At 42.0% G+C, this 27908-nt stretch overlaps 2 protein-coding genes across 4 annotated transcripts in view; both read left to right on the forward strand.

Annotated features, from left to right (window-relative positions):
* Nucleotides 1-3297: 3297 nt before the first annotated feature.
* LOC106588570 (trichohyalin) lies at nt 3298-6158 on the forward strand. The gene is made up of 4 exons (XM_014177713.2): nt 3298-3424; nt 4292-4556; nt 4652-4854; nt 5216-6158. Exons 1-4 carry the CDS (start codon nt 3391-3393, stop codon nt 5551-5553), a joined length of 840 nt encoding a protein of 279 aa, XP_014033188.1. The 5' UTR covers nt 3298-3390; the 3' UTR covers nt 5554-6158.
* Nucleotides 6159-6392: 234 nt separating this feature from the next.
* The window catches only part of LOC106588225 (phosphoribosyl pyrophosphate synthase-associated protein 1), a 28879-nt gene continuing 7363 nt past the window's right edge, over nt 6393-27908 (forward strand). For 2 of the 3 annotated variants that reach the window (XM_014177023.2, XM_014177033.2), the window contains exons 1-4: nt 6393-6979; nt 14950-15002; nt 21699-21765; nt 25954-26126. In XM_014177023.2, the coding sequence (XP_014032498.1) occupies nt 6897-6979; nt 14950-15002; nt 21699-21765; nt 25954-26126 (376 nt within the window). In that variant the 5' untranslated portion in view covers nt 6393-6896. The remainder of the gene's footprint in view (nt 6980-14949; nt 15003-21698; nt 21766-25953; nt 26127-27908) is intronic. The other variant, XM_014177038.2, reaches the window with a different exon arrangement.

The raw sequence follows: 27908 nt of genomic DNA on the forward strand, positions 1-27908 counted from the left end.
CACTTAGGCTGCATTTACACAGTCACCCCAATTCTGATCTTTTGCACAATTATTAGCAATAGCTCTGATCTGATTGGTCTTAAAGGTCAGAATTAGGCTGACCACAGCCTTAGGGTGAGCAAATACTAAGTCAAATACTAAAACCTATATGGACATAATTAAATGACTCCCTGCTCATATACATACAGAATACACTGTTCATAGTATAGTATGAGTATAAAGAATTTCTACTGTGGGAATATAAAGTTACTGGCCACTAACATCTACTGAAACACAAAGCATTTTGCAAATTGGCAAAGGTTGGTTCAAAATCTCACTAGATTATGAAGACCGAGTCACAGACTACTCATACATGTATAAAGCATATGTACTGTGTAAATGTAGCTTGGGGCCAAGTTAGCCTCTATGATCATAGTGTATGATAGTATTCATATTATCGCCTGTCCATCTCAGACCTTGCTGTAAGTAAACAACATGTACACTGAGTGTAAGAAACTGTCATAAACTTCGTCGTCTGAAGAGGAGAAATCATCGGACCAATATGCAGCGGGTATATTGCTCATCTTCGTATTTATTGAAGGCAAACACACTTAAACAAAAATAACGACGATAACAGTCCAGTAAGGTGCACAGACTAAACCGGAAACAACCACCCACAAACACAAGTGAAAACGAACACACTAAATATGGCCTCCAATTAGAGACAACAACCACCAGCTGCCTCTAATTGGAGGTCATTGAAAAAAACACAACATAGAAAGAGAAACCTAGAATAAACATAGAAATAGAAAATATAGAACATACATCAAAACCCCGAAAGACACAAAACAAACATCCCCTGCCACACCCTGACCAAACTACAATAACAAATAACCCCTTTTACTGGTCAGGACGTGACAGAAACATTAGGAACGGATGCCCTTTCCATGACATAGACTGACCAGGTGAATCCAGGTGAAAGCTATGATCCCTTATTGATGTCACCTGTTAAATCCACGTCAATCAGTGTAGATCAGGGGTCTCCAACCTTTTCTAGCTTAAAAAATTAAACATATCACGAGCTACACATTTTTTTGCTTTCCAATTTTTTTTGGCTTGCTCCTCATTCTTCTCTTCTCCTCCCTGCAACTCTTCTCCGGGTCCTTTCTGTCATTATACCTGGTAAAATAATGGTTAATAAACAACTCCAAGGGGGGACCCATAAAATGTGTGATTTCTTTTACGAATTATGTTTTATCTTCTCCCAAATATGGTTCTCAGTTTTATTTTTCCTGGATTTAGATTTTGTTTTCCCCCTTAAATTACAATTGTTTATAGAGAAACAACAAAATTGGATGTTCTGAGTCCATGTCAATGCTTAAATCACATCAGAAGGAAAACAAATTGGTCTGGAAGAACACTAACACATTTAGTGAGGAATGTGCCATCTAATGTGCTGGTCTGGCAACGGTTCTGTTCTGCTGCAGCTCATTTCATGGCAAAGTTAGAAAATAACGAATAGTAGATATAAAGTATATACTTCTGCCAGGTAAGACTACTTTGCAGTTAACATTTAACCTCTAAGGATCGCCCCCTGGGGAAAGTATTTCTGTCAACCCACAAAGGCACATGTGCATGTACTTACAGAATTGTTTGGCGAGCTACTCATAGGTGGACTATGAGCTACTGGTAGCTTACGGGCTACAAACTACTGGTAGCTTACGAGCTACCGGGATCTTACCGGCTACGAGCTACTGGTAGCTTACAGGCTTCAAGCTACTGGTAGCTTACGGGCTATGAGCTACTGGTAGCTTATGGGCTATGAGCTACTGGCAGCTCGCAATCAACCTGTTGGAAACCCCTGGTGTAAATGAAGGGGAGGAGACGGGTTAAAGAAGGATTTTTAAGCCTTGAGACAATTGAGACATGGATTGTGTACGTGTTCCATTCCGAGGGTAAATGGGTAAAACATTTAACTGCCTTTGAACGGGGTATGGTGGTAGGTACCAGGCGTACCAGTTTGAGTGTGTCAAGAACTGCAGAGCTGCTGGGTTTTTCACGCTCAACAGTTTTACGTGTGTATTAAGAATGCTCCACCACCCAAAGGACATCCAGCCAACTTGACACAACTGTGGGAAGCATTGGAGTCAAAATGGGCCAACATCCCTGTGGAACGCTTTCGACACCTTGTAGTCCATGCCCTGACGAATTGAGGCTGTTCTGACGGCAAAAGGGGTGCAACTCAATATTAGGTGTTCCTAATGTTTTGAACAATCAGTGTAGATGTACATTTAACTTCTTCAATGAGACACTGGTCAAGTAGGTCAGTTGCCAGTTGGATCCCATCTCTAAGAGTGTCCCAAATGGCACCCTATTCCCTACTTTTGCACTACTTTTGACCAGGGCACACTTCTTTTGACCAGAGCCCTATGGGCACTCGTAAAAAGTAGTGCACTATATATAGGGAATAGGGTGCCATTTAGGATACAGCCTAGATGTGTGTTTTAGGAGTGCGCCTACTCTGGTCTGATGGGGTAGAGACCATTATAATGATTATTGCATAACTATTATGGTGATGTGTTATACACAGCACATTAAGCCTGTCCAATACCTCAGTAGATTTCATTAGCGCCAAGTCACCGTGACAAGATAAGTGCCTTGCGTTGGGCCAGTAACCGAAAGGTCGCTTGTTCAAATCTCCAGGCAGGCTAGGTGAAAAATTGGTCAATGTGCCCTTGAGCAAGGCACTTCACCCTAATTGCTCCTGTAAGTCGCTCTGGTTAAGAGCATCTGTTAAATGACTAAAATGTGAGAGAGTTGCAGGGGGGCAGAGTGACGTGTGTGTGTGTGTGTAAGCGAGCGAGATGGATAGGGTCAAAAGGTGGGAGGTAAGAGACCACCTGAATACTGATGATATTCAATGGTCATTATTCAACACATCATTCCAGTAAATAGCTCTTGACCTGGAGAGTGAATTATGACATTTGAGGTGTCATTCACTCTGAAGTGAGTACATTGTTTGACTGTTTATGGTCAATAAAAAGAAATCAGATGCAGAATCGAGCAATCTTATGTAGGTCAACTATATATTCCAGATTGCCTGTTACCATGCCAAGTCAAAGCCACAAGTGAATATGTTCTGTATTATGGATTGCACAGAGCATCCAGACCCTTTTCTCTGTGATGATGGAATTGACTTTACTTGTCAGAATACACCAGAAACTTTACGCGCGGTATTTTGACCCCATCGTGTGGACACTCCGCGGTCCTGCACAATTTCCGTCTCGCCAGTTTTGCCAGATTTCCAGAGAAGTTGAGTTACACGTCAGAATGGAACCTGTACTGGTGAGTGGACGTGTACTGTGACCTCAACATTTTGTGTGTATCAGCTGATCCCGGATACATGCAGATATGGAACGTGTGGTGGAGATGGCAAATAACGGTGGTGAGCCCGACATAAACTGCTACGTCTGACATTACATATTTTATTGTTCATAAATCCATAACCAGCATTTGTCATTTTATGCGGCTCGTGTGATTTTCCTGTGCGCGCGCTGGCCCATAATAAACAATGCAACATTTATACTTTTAATTTTCTAACTGCGTTGCCTCTGCATGGGTAGACGTGCCGTGTTGCTTGCACTTGTGCCTGGGATGGCAAAGCGTTTTAGCAACTAGCCTACATCACCAGGCAAATAGGGGGCTTCGGCTGTTGCTTTGACAGTGAAAGTGATAATATCGGCTTTGCTTTGTATGACAGCTGATCCCCAATCGCAAACAAATAGCCTACAGGCCGTTCACAGTTAAATTACGTTTATGATTAAATACTTTGCCAGGTTTGTAATCATTAGCTTAATCTGTTACAAATCGTTTCGCCCTGATGCAAAACCGTTTACTCCAAACGGAAAACGCAAACGAGAGTTTCTCTTGGACAAATTCAAATAGGGTCTCACCCGTTATCTTTACGTTTCCTTCTTAAACGGAAACGGTTTCCAAAATGACTACAACCAAGGTATGTTTCCCTAACATTCACCAATGTGAACCCCCTTATATTCAGCCCAGTAGTTTATCTTGCAGCTCCCTATGAAACATCATGTTGAACTTCGAGTTATTTCCTTACCATCTGGATTGTCTATCTACTTTCTGAAGTAGCAATTGAGGAGGAACAGTCAGTGAGGCTTGAACCAGTGTTACAGTATAAGTGCACTAAGGCCCAGACCTCTTGGCAAAGGTCATATCTGAGGATTCTATACCAATAGTCTACGACTTAGATATTGCCTCTCACTTTTTCCGTCCCCCTTCCTCTCCCTAGGTTTCTCCCTCGCCGGCCCCTCCACCACTCCCCGCAAGCGACAGGTGCGATTCTCCGCCCGCCACGACATCCTGCTGCTCCGTGAGGTCATTGCTCAGAACCCGTTCTGTTCCAAGGAGTCGGGTCGTATCTGGGCCCGTGTCGGGGAGATCATCACTGCTGCCCTGCAGGACGAGAGCTTCGAGGTGGACTCCCGGCGTTGCAGGGAGAGGACCATGCTACTGCTGGACTACTACAAGAAGCAGGACTTCCCCAGCCTACGCAGGTTGGTCAAGACTGGCCAGAAGTTGACATTAGACATACATACGCTTAATAGGAGAAATGTATTAGAAGCTGATACCCAACCTTGTATGTGTTCAGGTTTGGGACAGAGAGGCTGTATGCCCAAAAAGAAGACCTACTCCACGAGGTTTTGGAGCTGGAGGCAGAGAAGGGTCTTCTGGCCAGCGGGGAGAGTAAGTACCAGGATGAGGAACTCAGGAAACGAGCATTGGAAGAGCTGGCTAGTCTACCAGAGCAGGACAAACCCATCATTATCTCCACACAAACAGGACAACCCAAAGGTAAGAACCCCATCCAAGTCTGTTTAGATCTGTGAGGTGAGAGAATAACTTTTAGATCTGTGATCATATCCAAAGAGAGGAAGGAAATAGGACACACACCTGAAGAGATTACTGTTATTATAGCACAACTGTGACCAAACCAGTGGTTCCACAGCAATTGCTTAGAATGCCCTGCCCTTGCCCCGCCTAAAACAGTTGTCTCTGTGTGTGCTGTTACTCAAGAGACACACAGTGACATGTTTGCTCCTCAGCAGAAATGTTTGAGTGACTACAGATCAAAGAAATGATAACCAAAAAACATTGACCTTTTGAGACTTTATCCTCCCCATCACCGACTATCTTCCCTCCCTGCCCCCTTCAGTCCCCACGACCCCAGAGCCCGAGGAGCAGCAGGAGGACCTGGCGGAGCTCTCGCTAGTCTCGGCGGCGCCCATGGCCAAGCAGCCGTGCCAATGCTGCTGCCAGACCTACTCAGAGATCCTCAGCTTCCTGGAGAAGCGCTCGGAGGCGGAACAGCGACTGCGGGAGGAGGAGCTATTGCTGAGGAGGGAGGAGCTAGAGATTCAGAGGAGTAAGATCACTCTGGAGAGAGAGAGGCTGGGGGCGGAGAGGAAGGAGAGGGAGAGGAGTTTTGAGCTGGAGAGCCAGGAAAGACAGGTCATATTGGACCTGCTAAAGGAAAAGGTGCTCAAAGGATGAGAGGATTGGTGGGGGGCAGGTGAGGGGCTGAAGGAACCCTAGGTGTATGGTGTGGATATAACATTAAGACGTTGGGAGGGTGGTACTACCTCTGGATCCCACCCTCTGCCCCTTGTTCTACGCCAATGGCCTTAGTGAAGGAATCTGCTGTGACACCCATATCCAAGTGTGGAGAACCATGCTTAGCATTAAGCTAAGCTGGATGACCGCGTTCCACAAGGACACTGACAAAAAATAGGTAGCACATCCTCACACTGTACATACCCACACGTTATCTTATTAATAGTGTGGGTATAGAATAACAAGCTGTTCATCAAAGGTAATTTTTATTGTGAAAAGACAAAATTGCCTCCCAATGTCAATTAACTCTTTAGTCAATTCTGACGTTGTGGTCATTATTATGAAGCTGTTCCTGCTGAAAATTCAAGAAAGTACTACTAATGATATGGGATGGCTGCAATCAATTTTGAAACTGTATTTGTCAATTGAGGAAAGAGTGAAGAAAAGTTTAATTAGGCTAGTTAGATTTCTAGGAAATATGACAAAGTTGTGTAACATTTATTTTAATTTTATTTGTATTATATTAAATTATACATGACCTACCGTTCCCCCTGAAATACCACTTTTTCATAATTTAAAACAGAATATGTTACCTACATGTTTCTTCTTCATAATAACTCATTACTTGAACGTCTCTTTACGCCTGCTACGTAAGGTTACTCTTTGACCTCGCGCATGATTGAAGTGCTCTGAGTGGTTGAAAATTCGCACAAACCGCCCTCTGTTCCAAAGCAGCAATCACATTGGATTATTATACTGCCAATATGTTAATCGTTGGCTACCCAATGAAATTACTCGTATTATTTTCTTTGACGCGACCTCATTGCTACAAAGTTTACATTAGCTACGCTAGAAGCAACATTGTATGCACTTTTTGAGATTACTCGAGTCTGCTGCAGTGTACTTTTATTGCAAAATATTTTTCCAATTGAAGAATTAGGTGGAGGGCGTTTTTCGTAGAGTAGCCTACAGATCTATGTGCGGATGTGGAAAAACTCAGTTTTCTAGTTTGTTAGACCAGTCATACTGCGATCGATAAGTAGACTTGTTTACTTACGCCAGTTATGTAGGTTAGCTACATGCAGGTCGGTGTTTATGCTTTGAGATTTTGTAACATTCCGCACTCATTCGACGTATTTCCGTGTTCTTAAATCCTGAATTTATAAAAGGAGTCGATATTGTCAATGTGAGTAGGCAAAATACGTTGCCATTGACTTTTATAAGGCCTCATAAGTCTCGTCTGTCATTCTCGAACTTCAAAGCTTTCCTATAGTCACTATACAATGAATATCTCAAAAAGTGGGTACCGTGTCTTCTCTGCCAACTCGACCACCGCATGCACGGAGCTCGCCAAGAAGATCACGGAGTAAGTATATGCTGCGCATTCAAATTAGACCCTTGCAACGGTCCTGAAATTACATTTTTTTCCGCTCTTCAGCTGGATTTGAAAGTACTCAAAAGACAAATTAGTGGTGGCCTAGCGCAGTAGTTCCCAAACTTTTTCGGTTACTGTTCCACTAATTGAATTTTGCTCTGCTGGAGTACGCCTGAAGTATCCCCTCGTGTGCATTTTACCAGTGGGCCTATGGTCTCATGAGTCTTCTCAAGTACCCCCTGTGGATAGGCCAAGTACCCCTAGGGTTCCTAGTACCCCTGGGAACCACTGGTCTAGCGGTATAGGGCGCTGCTTCTAGAGAACATGAATCCGGCCCAGTGCTCTTTCAGCAAAAACTCTTAACTTTCCTCTCTCCTATACAATAAAATAAGTAAACGACAGGACTGCCCCACTCCTTAAAAAAAAAGTAGTGGAAAAATATCAGAATTGATCTGTCTGCATAAAAGCAGCCTATTAAGCCTACTTTTACATCGCTAGACTCCAGAGGATCTGTCACTGAAAATTGCAAGGATGAGAGAGAATGACCTTGCACATAACTTTGCTAAGAGACTTCAAGCAAACTGGGCTAACAAATAGGGCCCATTCCAGGCAAACAGTATTTCAAACATAGGGGCAGGTACAGTTGGTGCCCCAGCCCGAGACACTGACCCATTTTTCCGGTTCAAACCGATCTAAATGTAACATGCATTCTTTCTGGCCTCCCGAGTGGCGCAGTGGTCTAAGGCACTGCATCGCAGTACTATCTGTGTCACTTGAGATCCTGATTCGAGTCCAGGCTCTGTTGCAGCCGGTCGCGACCGGGTTACCCATTGGGCAGCGCACAATTGGCCCAGCGTCTTCTGGGTTAGGGGAGGGTTTGGCCTGTAGGGATGTCCTTGTCCCATCGCGCTCTAGCAACTCCTGTGGCAGGTCGGGTGCGCATGCACGCTGACAAGGTCGCCAGGTGTACGGTGTTTCCTCCGACACGTTGGTGTGGCTGGCTTCCTGGTTAAGCGGGCATTGTGTCAAGAAGCATTGCAGCTTGGTTGGGTTGTGTTTCGGAGGACGTACTGCTCTCGACCTTCGCCTCTCCCAAGTCCATACAGGGCGTTGCAGCGATGAGACAAGACTAACTACCAATTGGATACCGGGGGGGTGAATGTAAGAAGCGCTCATCACTTTAAATAGGCTACATAGTTTTTAGAAACAGTCGTTTGGCCATTCTTTGGCTTCAGGCTCATGCGAAGGTGCCTGGAAAGCAGGCTAGCAGTGGAGCCACTGTGGATGCTAAACACCCTTTTGGCCACTCTTGCCAGGCTGGGCAGAGATGCATAGTTGTTTTATTTTTCTATAGGTTGGCCTAAAGATTTTTAATAACCCAATCAAAATGGAAAGCTCCTTGAAAGTGGGAATATGCCAGGCCTATTGGGCCAAAATCAATTCTGGCCTATTGTATAGATAATAGAACAACTGAACAAAGTTTAAGATCAGATTTTTAGTTTAGAAATACTTTGTAACAATGACACTTAGTTATCTATCCACCTCATTCCTTTCTTTTAGCATGTGCACGTAGTAAGTACACATCATGCTTTCGGAATACTTATCTTTTCAGATTCCACAATGATTCTTTAGTTGTGGACACTACATCACTCTCTTACTCTTGGTCCTCATCTTTGTAAGTCATCTTGATTTTTGTCCCTGTGTTTTATCTGTTTCTTTATGAAAATATTTAGCAAACTCATGACAGTAGCGAAAGCAAGGGGCTGTAGCAGCACACCAGTAGGCTACAAATGCATGCTGGGCCGGGCATGCCCTGAGCTTGTGAAGTGAGCACTGCTGGAGCGAAATTGGAGCGGGCGAGAAGGCCAACGCTCCAGCCTTTGGGAATCTCGCTCCAGCCCCGCTTACATACTCTGCAACTGATGAGTCCTCTTCTTCAGTGTCGAACTGCATGTAACTGTGTTGACAGTCATTGAGCTACAAGTCATTTTGCATGCCGAGAAATCTCAGGCAATAAATTACCCTGTCACGAAATGCGCTCGCGCGTTACCCTTCGGATAGTGACCTGAACGCATCGAACAAAACGGAGATATTTGGATATAACTATGGATTATTTGGAACCAAAATAACATTTGTTGTAGAAGTCCTGGGAGTGCATTCTGACAAAGAACAGCAAAGGTAATCCAATTTTTCTAATAGTAATTCTGAGTTTAGGTGACCCCGAAGTTGGCGGATGTCAAAATAGCTAGCCGTGATGGCCGAGCTATGTACTCAGAATATTGCAAAATGTGCTTTCGCCGAAAAGCTATTTTAAAATCGGACATAGCGATTGCATAAAGGAGTTCTGTATCTATAATTCTTAAAATAATTGTTCTGTATTTTGTCAACGTTTATCATGAGTAATTTAGTAAATTCACTGGAAGTTTTCGGTGGGTATGCTAGTTCTGAACATCACATGCTAATGTAAAAAGCTGTTTTTTGATATAAATATGAACTTGATTGAACAAAATATGCATATATTGTATAACATAATGTCCTAGGAGAAACATCTGATGAAGATCATCAAAGGTTAGTGCTGCATTTAGCTTTGTTTTAGGTATTTGTGATGCATGCTAGTTGCTTGGAAATGGCTGTGTTTTTTTTGTGTCTATGTACTCTCCTAACATGTTCTAATGTCTTGCTTTCGCTGTAAAGCCTTTTGGAAATCGGACAACGTGGTTCGATTCAGGAGAAGTGTATCTGTAAAATGGTGTAAAATAGTCCTATGTTTGAGAACTTTGAATTATGACATTTTGTGGTTTTAAATTTGGCGCTCTGATTTTTCACTGGCTGTTGAGTAGTGTGGGACGATTTTGTCCCACCTCCCCTAGAGAGGTTAAGAACAAATTCTTATTCACAATCACTGCCTACAGCCAAACCCGGACGACGCTGGGCCAATTGTGCGCCGCCCTATGGGACTCCCAATGACGGCCGGTTGTGGATTCGAACCAGGGTGTCTGTAGTGACGCCTCTAGCACTGAGATGCAGTGCCTTAGACCACTGCGCCACTCGGGAGCCCCATTAATGCGCTGTTAAATGTTTTTACCGGAATAAAAGTAAGGTACTGGAGACAAATAAAATAGTTTTCTCTAACTAGGCAAGTCCGTTAACAAATTCTTATTTACAATGACTGCCTCCCTGTGTCATGCCAACAGTAAAGCATCCTGAGACCATTCATGTGTGGGGTTGCTTCTCAGCCAAGGGAGTGGGCTCACTCACAATTTTGCCATCTGTACAAACAATAGTACGCAAGTCTAACCTGTTAGGGCTAGGGGCAGTATTGACACGGCCGGATAAAAAAAACACGTACCCGATTTAATCTTGTTACTACTCCTGCCCAGTAACTAGAATATGCATATAATTATTGGCTTTGGATAGAAAACACCCTAAAGTTTCTAAAACTGTTTGAATGGTGTCTGTGAGTATAACAGAACTCATATGGCAGGGAAAAACCTGAGAAGATTCCTTACAGGAAGTGGCCTGTCTGACAAGTTGTTTTCATCTTGGCTCTTTTTATTGAAGACTGAGGATATTTGCTGTAACGTGACACTTCCTACGGCTCCCATAGGCTCTCAGAGCCCGGGAAAAAGCTGAATGATATCGAGGAAGCCTCTGGCTGAAACACATTATCGCATTTGGAAAGTGGCTGATCAGAGTACTCTGAGACTCAGGCGTGTGCACGAGTCGAGCCCGTGCTTTATTTTCTTTCCTCTTTTTACCTAAACGCAGATTCCCGGTCGGTATATTATCGCTTTTTACGAGAAAAATTGCATAAAAATCGATTTTAAACAGCGGTTGACATGCTTCGAAGTACGCTAATGGAATATTTAGAAATTTGTCACGAAATGCGCCATGCTCGTCACCCTCATTTACCCTTTCGGATAGTGTCTTGAACGCACGAACAAAACGCCGCTATTTGGCTATAACAATGGATTATTTGGGACCAAACCAACATTTGTTATTGAAGTAGAAGTCCTGGGAGTGCTTTCTGACGAAGAACAGCAAAGGTAATAACATTTTTCTTATAGTAAATCTGACTTTGGTGAGTGCTAAACTTGCTGGGTGTCTAAATAGCTAGCCCTGTGATGCCGGGCTATCTACTGAGAATATTGCAAAATGTGCTTTCACCGAAAAGCTATTTTAAAATCGGACATATCGAGTGCATAGAGGAGTTCTGTATCTATAATTCTTAAAATAATTGTTATTCTTTTTGTGAACGTTTATCGTGAGTCATTTAGTAAATTCACCGGCAGTGTTCGGTGGGAATGCTAGTCACATGCTAGTCACATGCTAATGTAAAAAGCTGGTTTTTGATATAAATATGAACTTGATTGAACAAAACATGCATGTATTGTATAACATAATGTCCTAGGGTTGTCATCTGATGAAGATCAAAGGTTAGTGCTGCATTTAGCTGCGGTTTGGGTTTATGTGACATTATATGCTAGCTTGAAAAATGGGTGTCTGATTATTTCTGGCTGGGTACTCTGCTGACATAATCTAATGTTTTGCTTTCGTTGTAAAGCCTTTTTGAAATCGGACAGTGTGGTTAGATTAACGAGAGTCTTGTCTTTAAAATGGTGTAAAATAGTCATATGTTTGAAAAATTGAAGTTTTTGCAAGCGTCCCACCTAGCCCATAGAGGTTAAGCCCTTTTGCCACAACTTTGGAAGTATGCTTTGGGTCATTGTCCATTTGGAAGACCCATTTTCGACCAAGCTTTAACTTCCTGACTGATGTCTTGAGATGTTGCTTCAATATATCTACATAATTTTCTTCCCTCATGATGCCATCTATTTTGTGAAGTGCACCAGTCCCTCCTGCAGCAAAGCACCCCCACAACATGATGCTGCAACCCCCGTGCTTCACGGTTGAGATGCTGTTCTTCGGCTTGCAAGCCTCCCCCTTTTTCCTCCAAACGTAACGATGTTCATTATGGCCAAACAGTTCTATTTTTGTTTCATCAGACCAGAAGACATTTCTCCAGAAAGTAAGATCTTTGTCCCAATGTGCAGTTGCAAACCGTAGTGTGGCATTTTTATGGCGGTTTTAGAACAGAGGCTTCTTCCTTGCTGAGCAGCCTTTCAGGTTATATCGATATAAGACTCGTTTTACTGTGGATATAGATACTTTTGTACCCATTTCCTCCAGCATCTTCACAAGGTCCTTTGCTGTTGTTCTGGAATTGATTTGCACTTTTCGCACCAAAGTACATTAATCTCTAGGAGACAGAACCCGTCTCCTTCCTGAGCGGTATGACGGCTGCGTGGTCCCATGGTGTTAAACAATTTAAAGGCAATGCTACCAAATACTAATTGAGTGTATGTAAACTTCTGACCCACTGGGAATGTGATGAAAGAAATAAAAGCTGAAATAAATCATTCTCTCTATTCTGATATTTCACATTCTTAATAAAGTGGTGATCCTAACTGACCTAAGACAGAATTTTTGCAAGGATTAAATGTCAAGGAATTGTGAAACTGCGTTGGTGTATGTAAACTTCCAACTTCAACTGTATGTACAAGTGTGTATTATGCACGTATGAATTGGAAATGTGTTTTGCATATTCAAACTCAACGCTAGACACTCAGTGGGGCCACACCTAGGGTCTGCCTTTATCAACGGTATCTTGCTCATGGGCACGTCGGCAGATTTTTCACCTTGTCGGCTTGGGGATTCTAACTAGCGACATTTTGTTACTGGCCCAACACTAACCGCTAGGCTACTTAACGAGTCCACTCTCGTTTCTCAAAATGCCCTGACCGTACAAAAACATTGAGTGAGAATGGCAAAGGGAGTGGTTTATGACATGGCTACTCCCCATCCGCTGAAGTGAAAGCACCGATGTTGGGCGATTTAGGCCTGGCTCGCAGTCGGCGTTCCAATTCATCCCAAAGGTGTTCGATTGGGTTGAGGTAAAGGGTTCTGTGCAGGCCAGTCAAGTTCTTCCACACCGATCGACAAACCATTTCTGTATGGACCTAGATTGGTGCATGGGGGCATTGTCATGCTGAAACAGGAAAGGACCTTCCCCAAACTGTTGCCACAAAGCTGGAAGCACAGAATCGTCTACAATGTCATTGTATGCTGTAGCGTTAAGATTTTCCTTCACTGGAACTAAGGGGCCTAGCCTGAACCATGACAAACAGCCCCGGACCATTATTCCTCCACGAAACATTAAAGTTGGCACTATGCAGTCGGGCAGGTAGTGTTCTCCTGGCATCGGCCAAACACAGATTCGTCTGTCGGACTGCCAGATGGTGAAATGTGATTCCATCACTCAAAAGACCGCGATTCCACTTCTCCAGAGTCCAATTGTGGTGAGCTTCACACAATCCCAGTGGACGCTTGGCATTGCGCATGGTGAGGGGTTGGGTTAAATGCGGAAGACATTTCAGTTGAAGGCATTCAGTTGTACAACTGACTAGGTATCCCCCTTTCCCTTGTGTGCGGCTGCTCGGCCATAGAAACCCATTTCATGAAGCTCCCATTGGTACAAGAACTGTTCGGAGGCAGTTTAGAACTCGGTAGCGAGTGTTGCAACCAAGGACAGACGATTTTTACTCGCTTCACGCTTCATCACTCGGCGGTCCTGTTCTGTGAGCTTGTTTGGCCTACCACTTCGTGGCTGAGCAGTTGTTGCTCCTAGATGTTTCCACTTCACAATAACACCACTTACAGTTAACCGGGGCAGCTCTAGCAGGGCAGAAATTTGACGAACTGACTTCTTGGAAAGGTGGCATCCTATGACAGTGCCTTGTTGAAAGTCACTGAGCTCTTCAGTAAGGCCGTTCTACTGCCAACGTTTGTCTATGGAGATTGCATGGATGTATGCTTGATTTTACACACCGGTCAGCCTCGGGTATGTCGGAAATAGCCAAATCCAGTAATTTGAAGGGGTGTATGTATGTATGTGTATATGTATGTGTATATGTATGTATATGTGTATATATACGCGTGTGTGTGTGTGTGTGTGTATATATGTGTGTGTGTGTGTGTGTATATATATTTATATTAGCATAACTAGGCTACACAGAACCAAACTGACCCATTGTAAAATGAGAGGCTATTCTTCCCATATTAAAACATATCCAAGTGCAACATGCATAGCTCTGCCCACCTGGGCTTGGCTTATGGAGCGCTCTTTGAAATAAGCACTCGTGTAGTTGTGTTCCAACGGCTCGAGTTCTCTCACCACACTGGTGCAACATTATCTTCCTATTGCGGATTACCCGGACCCCATTTTAAATTCATAAATCAGGTTGTGGGCCTACTAAAACTACTCACCATTTTACACATTTTTCAGTCATGTTACTTCATTGACTAGCTAGCTAACAATGTAACTTCACCAGTATATCCAAACATTTTCAGGCAAAGAAAGAAAAGGGATAGCTTCTTCAGGATATCAATGATCATAGCAAAGAAGGAATGACATCTCTTGCACCTGACATTTTTAAAGAGTGGACAATTTTTTAAATGTAATGCATCTCAGTAGAACATTGTGTTTCTATTGAGATGCATTACATTTACATTCTACACAATGTAGAAACCTAATATTCCACAAATTACAAAGTAATTTTAATGACAGGTATTCATAAACATATCATTTATAATAAACAAATGTCTTTGCACCACCGCTTTAGAGCTCAAAAGTCCTAACCGACTTGCCAAAACTATAGTTTGTTAATAAGAAATTTGTGGAGTGGTTGAAAAATCAGTTTTAATACTCCAACCGAAGTGTGTGTAAACTTCTGACTTCAACTGTATATGAATTAGGACAAATATAAGCTCCCACAAGAAGAATAATGATTGATGACAGTTGGGCAAGTTACTCAAAAGGCGGGCATTCCTCCTGTGTGTGGACGATTTTAGTTATGTGTTTTTGGTTATTTACTGTCTAACGCCTTCCTTCTCTCTTGCAGACGCCTTGGCGTAGACTTGGGAAAGTCAGTTGTTTACCAAGAGTCAAACAGAGGTGAGATGCCAGGTTATACCTTTCAGCTTCATACAGTATACACTGAGTGTACAAAACATTAAGGACACCTTCCTAATATGTGAACGACCAGCTCGATTCAGTCTTGTGACAAAATTGTTTTTTTTTACATTGGATAAAAGTAGAGACTTAGAGTTGGAAAATGTGATATCATACACTACAGTTGAGGAACAATTGGGAAAGTACTTCTGCTTTGATAGTTGAAAAACTTGTAACCCCACTTTTGACAAAATGGCCCTTGAATGTTTTGTTAAACCTATTAGAGATTTTTATCTACAACCATTCAGTATTGTTCACACCCTCTTAAGGCTTAGCCCCATCTCTTTAAAGATTTACATGTGAGGCCATGTGCTAAACCGAGTGAGTACGGTAGTGAACTAAACAACCAAAGATTTCAAGACTAATGGTTTATACTATGTCTATTGACATGTCTGTATACTGTTGTCGTAGTGACATGAATATTCTATTGTCATCAAACGTATCATTGTCGTTATGAAAAAGTATAAACACAAAAACAAACAGGCTGTATGACATCAGCACCCTGGTGGTCCAAAATAGCATAACTGGTGTATTCTAACACCAATAAACTCATCTGTTTTAAAAATGTATTTAGTACATGTCAATCTTGCTAACCAGGCAAATAAAAGCAACTTGCTAAACAATGTTTTGGTTCGTTTCTAGCTTGTTAGCTGGCTTGCCAGTTCAAGTAATGGCCATATCATATAGCTGACAACGTATTCATTTAGCTAATTTGTATTCATTATTATAGGAAAATAAACTCACAACAAGATCATTATTTACAAGTTAATGGCAAGCTAACTACAGAAAATAGCTTACGGTTGTGATTGTGACAAATTATTTTATTTATTGAACATGGACACTGTCTCGCTGGTCATATCCTAATTTGACTTCGGTGCAGGTCATGTTGTTCTTCACATTACCGTCTCTGGTAAACACGCACTATAAACTGATTTTATTTGATATTTGTCACATGCATAGGATACAGAAGGTGTAAATGGTACAGTGAAAGTTTACTTGCATAGTCAGTCTTTTTTTTTGTTTAGACATCTAGCTAGCTAAACAATGAACCGTAATCCCAACCCATAACGTTACTGTCCTTTATGAATCTACAGGTAGCTAAAGCTAACCAACTAGGTTCAATGTTTCTTAGCTAGCTAACATTAGGCTATAGCTAGCAATGCAAATGGCTCTGAGATATGAATAATATTACTACACATATCATACACGTAATGTTATCTAGCGAGACAGCCAGCTAAGTTATTTTCTGCCAAAATTTAGAAACGTATAATATCGGAAAATGTAGCTAGCTAGACTCTCTTACACGTATTCATAGATTAACCTTTCTGGGAAGGGGGTTCCGCTAGCGGAACACCTGGCCTAAAGCCAGTGAAATTGCAGGGTGCCAAATTCAAACAGAAATCTCATAATTCAAATTCCTCAAACATACAAGTATTATACACCATTTTAACCTCTATGGGCTAGGTGGGACGCTTGCGTCCCACCTACTCAACAGCCAGTTGAATCCTGTGGCGCGTTATTCAAATACCTTAGATATGATATTACTTCAATTTTTCAAAAATATGACTATTTTACACCATTTTAAAGAGAAGACTCTCGTTAATCTAACCACACTGTCCGATTTCAAAAAGGCTTTACAACGAAAGCAAAACATTAGATTATGTCAGCAGAGTACCGAGCCAGAAATAATCAGACACCCATTTTTCAAGCTAGCATATAATGTCACATAAACCCAAACCACAGCTAAATGTAGCACTAACCTTTGATCTTCATCAGATGACAACCCTAGGACATTATGTTATACAATACATGCATGTTTTGTTCAATCAAGTTCATATTTATATCAAAAACCAGCTTTTTACATTAGCATGTGACTAGCATGTGACTAGCATTTCCACCGAACACTGCCGGTGAATTTACTAAATTACTCACGATAAACGTTCACAAAAAGCATAACATTTATTTTAAGAATTATAGATACAGAACTCTATGCACTCGATATGTCCGATTTTAAAATAGCTTTTCGGTGAAAGCACATTTTGCAATATTCTCAGTAGATAGCCCAGCATCACAGGGCTAGCTGTTTAGACACCCAGCAGGTTTAGCACTCATCAAAGTCAGATTTACTATAAGAAAAATGTTATTACCTTTGTTGTCTTCATCAGAATGCACTCCCAGGACTTCTACATCAATAACAAATGTTGGTTTGGTCCAAAATAATCCATCGTTATATCCAAACAGCGGCGTTTTGTTCGTGCGTTCTAGACACTATCCTAAAGGCTAAATAAGGGTGACGAGCATGGCGCATTTCGTGAGAAAAGAATTCTAAATATTCCATTACCGTACTTCGAAGCATGTCAACCGCTGTTTAAAATCAATTTTTATGCAATTTTTCTCATAAAAAAGCGATAATATTCCGACCGGGAATCTGCGTTTAGATAAACAGACAAAGGAAAAGAAACCATTCGGTCGAAGCGGGCACACGCCTAAGCCCATAGTACTCTGAGTGGCCACTTGCCAAAAGCGATAAAGTGTTTCAGCCAGAGCCTGCCTCGATATCGTTCAATGTTTTCCCGGGCTCTGAGACCCTATGGAAGACGTAGGAAGTGTCACGTTATTGCACAGATCCTGAGTCTTCAATAAAAAGAGCCAAGATGAAACACTACTTCTCAGACAGGCCACTTCCTGCTTGAAATCTTCTCAGGTTTTGGCCTGCCATAGGAGTTCTGTTATACTCACAGACACCATTCAAACAGTTTTAGAAACTTTAGGGTGTTTTCTATCCAAAGCCAATAATTATATGCATATTCTAGTTACTGGGCAGGAGTAGTAACCAGATTAAATCGGGTACGTTTTTTATCCGGCCGTGTCAATACTGCCCCCTAGCCCTAACAGGTTAAAGATAAACTTCTCGTTAATCCAACCACAGTGTCCGATTTCAAAAAGGCTTTACGGTGAAAGCACACCATGGGATTATGTTAGGTCAGCGCCTAGCCACAAAAACCATACAGCCATTTTCCAACCAAGGAGAGGTGTCTCAATAGTCAGAAATAGCATTAAAATTAATCACTTACCTTTAATGATCTTCATCTGATGGCACTCCCAGGTCTCCATGTTTAGACAATAAATGTTTGTTTTGTTCGTTGAAGTTCATCTTTATGTCCAAATACCTCCTTTTTGTTAGCTCGTTTAGTCCAGTAATCCAAATGCATAAAGTGCTGGCACAAAGTCTAGACAAAGTCAAAGTTCCATTTGAGTTCGTAGAAACATGTCAAACGATGTTTCTAATCAATCCTTAGGGTGTTTTTATCATAAATATTCAATAATGTTTCAACCGGACAATACTGTTTTCATTAGAAAGGGAACGGAGCTCGCACTTACGCGCGTGACTAAACTAAAGGCTTTCACCTGGGCCATCTGCTTTAAGTGGTCTTATTCGCTCCCCTTTCACAATAGAAGCCTGAAACAACTTCTAAAGACTTGACATCTAGTGGAAGCCTTAGGAAGTGCAATCTGACCCCACTGACACTGGATATTCGATAGGCATTCACTTAAACTACAAACCTCAATTCCCACTTCCTGGTTGGATTTTTCTCAGGTTTTCGCCTGCCATATGAGTTCTGTTATACACAGACATTATTTTAACAGTTTTGGAAACTTGCGTGTTTTCTATCGAAATCTACTAATTATATGCATATTCTAGCTTCTGGGCCTGAGTAACAGGCAGTTTACTCTGGGCACGCTTTTTATCCAAACTTCCCAATGCTGCCCCCTATCCCTAAAGAGTTAACGCTTCTCCCTCACCGATGCCATGGTTGCCCTTAGTTTGAAGATGTAATCCGGAGACAGGTGTTTTATACAACAGCCTTCCGTGTTCTTTTTGACTCCTTCCGCATATTTGCAATCAAATGGCAGAATCTCCTTAGCTGTCATACTCTGCTTCCACAGGGCATTTCACCAATTTCAAAACTCTGTCCTCACGAAAGTGGAGAGCATTAGCAACACTTTTGCAGTTCATTGTGATATCGTTCAAAAAAGCAGCGTTCGAAAGGATTACCTACAAATACTGAGCAGTTCACGCTATAGAAAGACGCGTGCTACATGGCAGACCAATCCAATCGGCATATCCAGCCCATCCATTATCTCAGCCAATCATGGCTAGCGGAAAGGTTCCTGTTTTTTTTTCTGTGGCTAAATCAACTAGGCTCGTAATTTAACTATTTTATTCATATATACAGATGGCATACAATTTTATTAAGGCACTTGAGTACACATTCCAAAAGCATTTTTTATTTAAAAAATGTTTACGTTCAAATACTTCGTTAAGTATTGACACGCGACAGGAGTTTTCCTGAAACGAGTCACATTGAGTTGCACCCCCCCACACTTCTGCCCTCAGAACAGCCTCAATTCGTCGGGCATGGACTCTACAAGGGGTCGAAAGCATTCCACAGGGATGCTGGCCCATGTTGATTCCAATGCTTCCCAAACATGTCAAGTTGGCTGGATGTCCTTTGGGTGGTGACCAGTCTTGACACACATGGGCAAACTGTTGAGTGTGAAAAACCCAGCAACGTTGTAGTTCTTGTCACAAACCGGTGCACCTGCTACCATACCCTGTTCAAAGGCTCCCTCTGAATGGCGCACATACACAATCCATGTCTCAATTGTCTTGGGTAAAAAATTATTTTTAAGCCTTGTCTCCTTCCCTTCATCTACACTGATTGAAGAGGATTTAACAAGTGACATCATAAGGGATTGTAGCTTTCATCTGGTCAGTCTGTCATGGAAAGAGCAGATGTCCTTTGATGTTTTGTACACTAAGTGTATATAAAATCTACAGACCTACTATAGTATAGATCCCTCAAACTCATATCTGGATCTCGAAGCCAGTTCCACTGCATCTTTTCATTGTTCCCATTTAATCAGGGACAGATTTAGACCTGGGATACCAGGTGTGCAATTATCAGGTAGAACAGAAAACCAGCAGGCTCTGGACCTCGTAGTGTAAGAGCTAAATATCCCTGGTATACAGTGCATTCGGAAAGTATTCAGACCCCTTGACTTTTTCCACATTTTGTTATGTTACAGCCCTATTCTAAAACGGATTAAATTGTTTTCTTTAAATTTACACACAATACCACATAATGACAAAGCAAAAATAGGTTTAGACAATTTTGTTAATGTATTAAAAATAAACTGATCACATTTACATAAGTATTCAGACCCTTTACTCAGTACTTTGTTGAAGCACCTTTGGCAGCAACTACAGCCTCAAGTCTTCTTGGCTTGGCACACCTGTATATGGGGAGTTTCTTCCATTTTTCTCTGCAGAGCCTCTCAAGCTCTGTCAGGTTGGATGGGGAGCGTCGATCGCGCTTAAGTCCGGACTCTGGCTGGGCCCCTCTAGGACATTTAGAGACTTGTCCCAAAGCCACTCCTGTGGCTGTGTGCTTAGGGTTGATGGCCTTAGGTCCTGAGCGCTCTGGAGCAGGTTTTCAACGAGGATCTTTCTCTACTTTGGTCTGTTCACATTTCCCTCAATCCTGACTAGTCTCCTAGTCCCTGCCGCTGAAAAACATCCCCACAGTATGATGCTGCCACCACCATGCTTCACGTAGGGATGGTGCCAGGTTTCCTCCAGACGAGACGCTTGGCATTCTGGCCAAAGAGATCAATTTTGGTTTCATCACATCAGAGAATCTTGTTTCAGAGTCTTGTTTAGTCTGAGAGTCTTTTGGTGCCTTTTGGCAAACTCCAAGCAGGCTGTCAACGTGCCTTTTTACTGAGGAGTGTCTTCTGTCTGGCCACTACCATAAAGGCGTGATTGTTGGAGTGCTGCGGAGATGGGAGAACCTTCCAGAAGGAGGACAATCTCCACAGAGGAACTCTGGAGCTCTGTCAGTGACCATCAGGTTCCTGGTCACCTCCCTGACCAAGGCCTTTCTCCCCTGATTGCTCAGTTTGGCCAGGCGGCCAGCTCTAGGAAGAGTCTTGGTGGTTCCAAACTTCTTCCATTTAAGAATGGAGGCTACTGTGTTCTTGGAGACCTTCAATGCTGCAGAATTTTTGTTGGTACCCTTCCCCTGATCTGTGCCTCGACACAATCCTGTCTCTGAGCTCTACGGACAATTCCTTCGACCGCATGGCTTGGTTTTTGCTCTGACATGCACTGTCAACTGTGGGACATTATATATAGACAGGTAGGTGTGTGTGTGTGTGTGTGTGTGTGTGTGTGTGTTTCCAAATCATGCCCAAACATTTTGAATTTAACACAGGTGGACTTCAATCATGTTGGAGAAACCTCTCAAGGATGATCAATGGGAACAGGATGCACCTGAGTTCAATTTAGTCTCATAGCAAAGGGTCTTGATACTTATGTAAATAAGGTATTTCAGTTTTTACTTTTATGTAATTGTGCAATTTTTTCAAACAGTTTTTGCTTTATCATTATGGGGTATTGTGTGTAGATTGAAGAAACATTTTTATTTAACACGTTTTCGAACAAGGCTGTAACGTGAAAAAATGTAAGGGGTCTGAATACCTTCCGAATGCACTGTAGATGATGGTCCGCATACTGTATCTGGGGTTACTTGCTCTTGGAACTTATTTGCTGCTCTTTTTTACATTTATTTACAGAAACCAGGGTGGATGTGAAAGAGTCTGTTCGTGGTCAAGACATCTTTATCATTCAGACCATTCCAAGGTGAGAGGATCCGGGTGTCATGTCTTCTACACCGTCTGAATTGAGTGTGTATTTTCTAGTTGGTTGGATATGCAGTATCACCACAGAACCAAATTGATCATTAGAAACTAAAAGTAAATGTATTCCCTTGTGAAATTAGGCAGACACTGTTGATTCATCGCTGACCAGTCAGAATGACCCCCATGGTTGTCTGTCCTCCACAAACATATTTTCATCCAGTGGTTATGTCATTCATTGGTTGGCAGGAGCTGCCTGTTAAATTGGGATTGCAATATTAACAGCCAACTAGGGGCCACTGACCTGTAATGAGTAACTTTCCTTAACTTTTATTTAATTTATTTTTAATCGAAAACCAGATGTTTTAGGCTTATTTATAGTGAAACACATCAATTCTGGTCTTAATTTTGACAGTTTGTTGCAAAGGTGATATATTTAGGTATTTTAGTAGTAAATCTAGCTCTTTTTGTCCCGAACAGTTAAACTCAACCATTGAAATCATAATGTAAAGAAGGCACCTTGAAGGTGCCTCTTCATCTCAAGGGAGGGGTTTGGTATGAAATACACTCCCTTCTAGATGTGCTATGTGGTACAACCTCGAGGCTCACTATATAAAAGCAGGTGACCGCACGCCTTATTTGGTAATGGTCTTGGTAAGTGGAGTGTGCCAGTATATTTTGCATGAGACTTCCTTGACTAGACTACTGACGTTACACAAAATTCAAAAGGCAGTAAGGCACATTTCCGCATATGATAAATGTTTTTGCTTACCGTTTCATACACTTATGTGCTTTTATGAAGAATAAAAACATGTAGGCTATGTGAATTTTACGTTTATATTCGTAGCTATATCCATCATAACGAGAAATGGGTGACAATGGTTTCCCAACTGCTATGACTAATTGGTGGCTCATAGTTCAATGGTTGTGATTTCTAATCCCACATGGGGCAGACACCTTTTTATTTCAAGTCCTTAATTTACAATATTTATTCCTGGTAGTAGTTGTAGGGTTTAATAGAGTACCTACAGGGCTGGTCCTGGCCCTTCTGCACCCCTAGGCGAGACAACAAAAATTGACGCCCCTTCAACAATGGTCCCAGTAAGCAAAATGATGTTGGAACGACGTCTAAAGTACTTTTTTCCAGACATTGAAGTTAGATTCATTTTTAGTTCTGAATGAAAGTTGACAAGATGTTATTCATAGTCTGTTTGTTGCAAATAAAGGCTGGTCCAGCCCGGACAAAAAAATATGTCCAAAATGCGTCAGTATCGGTCCGTTCTTACTGAGGTATAGCCTACAGCAGGGATGGTCAACTCCAGTCCTTGGGGTCGGGAGAGGTGTCAAACTTGTTCCACATCTCTGGTCAACACAGATGCTGACACTAATTCCATTCTAAACTGTAGATGATCATTTGTTGATTATTGGTGTCAGATTTGTTATCTGGGGCAAAAGTGTGACACGAGTCAGGCCCTAGAGGACTGGAGTAGCCCATCCCTGGCCTACAGTGTTGTCTAAAATAGAATTTTAGGAATGCCATCTATGTGGTAGGACTACCCTATGTAAAACACAAAGATGACTGGGGAAAAAAAGGTGTCGGTGCTTAATGGAGTGTAGTCAACCATGTCTGCCCACAATGGAATTTTATGACTGCCCATCCTTGGGGTGTAGGCCCATATTTTGTAAAACAGGCCGTTGCATTGGCTTCATTAGTCCTGATTCCTGCTTTTTAAGCTCTGACTATCAGCAATCCAATTGTATCAGTAGGCGTTATCCTGAGCCTATTTGCAATGTGTTTACACAGTGGGAAGGGCAGAATTAAATTGTTTGCTAATATCAGTAAAAAAACATGTAGGAATACACATGAAATTTAGCACACGGGGTGAAAGTCCTGGACAGTGAGTAGCATGATTGTCCATTCCATATTGTCTATTTTACTTTGACTTATCCTGTTTTTAGGATGTTTGTTAATATGTCAGCGCATTCTTTATTTGATTGGAGGCCATTTAGGTTAGGCAATTGGATTGGAGAAACCTACATGATGTAGAAGTTGTTCGTCTCATTACGTTGTTATACATTTTATCTCCAGCCTTTTGGCTACAGAAAAGGCGACATACTCTTTCTACCATATGCTACACGATTTATGTAAAAAAAAATTATGGTATGTTGGAACGCCGTAGCGACGCGTCTCTCCAACTGCACTCTGGAGAGGCGCGCTTGGAATGGACAAGTTAAATATTTTGCGGCCCTGCCTTTGACGAAGTTTGCAATGCTTATCATAGGGCAGCATCAGCACTCACCTTAAGCTGGAGACTCATATCTCCCTCACTAACGTCAAGCACCAGCTGTCAGAGCAGCTCACAGATCATTGCACCTGTACATAGCCCATCTGTAAATAGCCCATCCAACTACCTCATCCCCGTACTGTATTTATTTTGCTCCTTTGCACCCAAGTATCTCTACTTGCACATTCATTTTCAGCACATCAATCACTCGTGTTTAATTGCTATATCGTAATTACCTCGCCACTTTGGCCTATTTTATTGCCTTACCTCCCTTATCTTACCTCATTTGCACACACTGTATATAGACTTTTTCTACTGTATGTTTTTTTTATTCCATGTGTAACTCTGTTGTATGTGTCGAACTGCTTTGCTTTATCTTGGCCAGGTCGCAGTTGTAAATGAGAACTTGTTCTCAACTAGGCTACCTGGTTAAATAAAGGTGAAATAAATCAAAAAAACATTAAAAGCCCATATGCCACAGGTTGAGAGAAATTGTTTTTGGGCAGAATTAATTATGTGAGGTTGGAGGTGAGTCTTGGTCAGTTTAGCTCAGAAAATGGCGCCCTAGTCAATCTGCCACCATAGGTGGATGCCTAATCCTACCTTTGGTCCCGTGTGGCTCAGTTGGTAGAGCATGGTGTTTGCGACGCCAGGGTTGTGGGTTCGATTCCCATGGGGACCAGTACGGAGAAGAAAAAAATAAGGTATGCAATGTATGCATTCACTACTGTAAGTCGCTCTGGATAAGAGCGTCTGCTAAATGCCTAAAATGTAATGAGCGAGCCGGCCCTGGTACCCAAGACCAATCTGAGTTAATTTGACTGTTGGAAAAAGAGCTACTGCGTAAATAATGCAATACAGGTTGGATTGAATTGAGCCCCTAATCTTAATTTTCAAGGTGACGATTGCATTTTTTCCCCTCAACACAATACCGCAATAAATGTGAGTCCACATTTAAAATGTTTTTTGCACCCTAAGGGGGATTTGATCTTAAACCGCAAGTGGCAATAGATGCTAGGAACTTGGTGACTAACCACTGTGCGCTAACTGTCTAGAGATGTATTTGCTCACAATGCACAGAATTGTCAGATTATGCTTTAGTGAGAAAGTGTTGGGATCAGGTACAACTATGTTTACCAATTCCTTCCACCTACAACTTCTAGCCTGAATGCATTTTTAGAACATGCAAAGGGTGAAATTGGGGTTGAGTTGCCCTTTAATGATTGTGGTTGGCTCTGCTGTTTCAGGAGGCTGCCTAGGCCAAATCTACTCTGGCACTACCTTATTGCACTCTTTGTATTAGTTAAGTAATAAGACGTTATCTTTGATTACTAATTATAGTGTTAATAAAAGTGCATCAAGTCCCCAAGAAAGTTTGCCTTTGCTTCTCTCATGAACTGGCTGAATCCCATACAACAAGGGAGTCATTCTTCGATACGATCTTGAGGCTTAATCATTTAGAAATGCCCCATAGCTTTCAAGGTTATACTTCAGGTTTTAGGGAACGACTATTAGTGTGGCGCGCAACGTCTTGTCTTACAATGTGGCGATTAGTGCCAGGACAATGGGCACGTAGTCAAGTAAGTTAACATTGTAGGATACTGACTAGCGTCATAGACTCACTCAAATGTGTAGTGAATGTGTTTGTTCAAAGACGAGTGTTAACTCAGAGAGCGAACGCTCTCAGTGGGCTAATGTGGTCTTGAGACGTGCCGACATCTTGAATTTTATACCCCGTCAGTTACTACGACATGCAAATTAAAACCATGACAACACAACAGCCATTTTTTTTTATTCAACAGTTTACTGAAATAACTACTCTGTATCTCACTCTTGCTTATTACATTATCTTATTTCTGTCCATCTGTCTCCATTGTCCCTTGAATGTTTTTTTTTGTCCTACCCAGAGATGTGAACACGGCCATCATGGAGCTGCTGGTCATGGCCTACGCTCTCAAGACTAACTGTGCCAAGAACATCATTGGGGTCATCCCCTACTTCCCTTACAGCAAGCAGTGCAAGATGAGGAAGAGGGGCTCCATTGTCTGCAAGCTGCTGGCCTCCATGCTCGCTAAAGCCGGTATGATACTATATGGCTACTGTATGCCTCATGTGGCTTTCTTGTTGTTGTGATACCAAGAATGATCTTTTTTTTTTTTTTTTTTTGCATAGTAGGTTACAATGTTGTAGGAAGATGGTTACAACACTGCTAAGATAAGTTGTACACGTAAGTTATTAAAAAAAAAACCAAAAAAAAAATGTTTTTACCACATACTGGTAGGTAACGCAGCCTGGTATCAAATTGTATTGGTCACATACATACATCTGCTAAACATCTGTGTTTAGCAGATGTTATTGCGGGTGTAGAAAAAGGCTTGTTTCTAGCGCCAACAGTGCAGTAATATCTCAAGTATATCTAACAATTTCACAACAAAACACACACATCTGTAAATATATGGACGCGCAATGTCAGAGCGACAGACTAAGATACAGTGTATATACATATGAGATGAGTAATGCAAAATATGTAAACATTATAAAGTGACTAGTGTTCCATTATTAGTGGCCAGTGATGATTTCAAGTCTATATAGGGCAGCAGCCTCTAATGTGCTAGTGATGGCTATTTAGCAGTCTGATGGCCTTGAGATGGAAGCTGTTTTTCAGTCTCTCGGCCCCAGCTTTGATGCACCTGTGCTGACCTTGCTTTCTGGATGATAGCGGGGTGAACAGGCAGTGGCTCAGGTGGTTGTTGTCCTTGATGATCTACTAGACGTAACAGGAAATGTAAATCCCGGACACTCAAATTGTATGATATGTAACGTATGGTTACATAAGACACAATGGTCTAAGGCAAAAATTGAAGTCTGGTGGGTGGGCTTATAAGGCGAACGTCTAGCAACCCAAAGGTTGTGAGTTCAAATGTCATCACGGACAACTTCGTTTTAGCTACTTTTCAACCACTTACTACTTTTCAGCTACTTAGCATGTTAGCTAACCCTTCCCCTAACCTTAACCCTTTTAGCTAACCTTAACCGTATCATACGTTTTGCAAATTTGTAACATATAGCATGTTTTGGAAATTCAGAACATATTGTACGTTTTGCAAATTTGTAATTTATTTTTATTCAACCTTTTATTTAACTAGGCAAGTCAGTTATCAACAAATTCTTATTTACTATGACGGCCTACCAAAAGGGGGCTGGGATTAAAAAAATAATAAAAATAAATAAATATAGGAGAAAATATCACGACAAGAGAGAACACTACATAAAGAGAGACCTAAGATGACAACATAGCATGGCAGTAACACAACATTGTAGCAACACGAAGCATGGTACAAACGTTGGGCACAGGCAACAGCACAAAGGGCAGAGGCAACAATACACGTGAAGCAGTCACAACTGTCAGTAAGAGTGTCTACGATTCCATCTTTGAATGAAGATGGAGATAAAACGGTGCAGTTTGAGTGTTTTTTTGCACCTCGTTCCAGTTGCTAGCTGCAGCGAACTGAAAAGAGGAGCGACCAGCAGAACAGGTTTTGTATGTGGAGGTTGAGGGGTGCACTAGGCATCTCAGATAGGGTGGAGTGAGGCCTGAGAGGGTTTTTATAAATAAGCATCGACCAGTGCGTCTTGCGACGGGTTTACAGAGATGGCCAGTTTACAGAGGAGTATAGATTGCAGTGATGTGTCCTATAAGGAGCGTTGGTGGCAAATCTGATGGCAGAATGGTAGAGAACATCTAGCCGCTCGAGAGCACCCTTACCTGCCGATCTATAAATTATGTCTCCTTAGTCTAGCATGGGTAGGATGGTCATCTCAATCAGGGTTAGTTTGGCAGTTGGGGTGCAAGAGGTGTAAT

This window comes from Salmo salar, chromosome ssa02 (genome assembly GCF_905237065.1).
Source record: "Salmo salar chromosome ssa02, Ssal_v3.1, whole genome shotgun sequence".
Classification (NCBI taxonomy): Eukaryota; Metazoa; Chordata; class Actinopteri; order Salmoniformes; family Salmonidae; genus Salmo; species Salmo salar.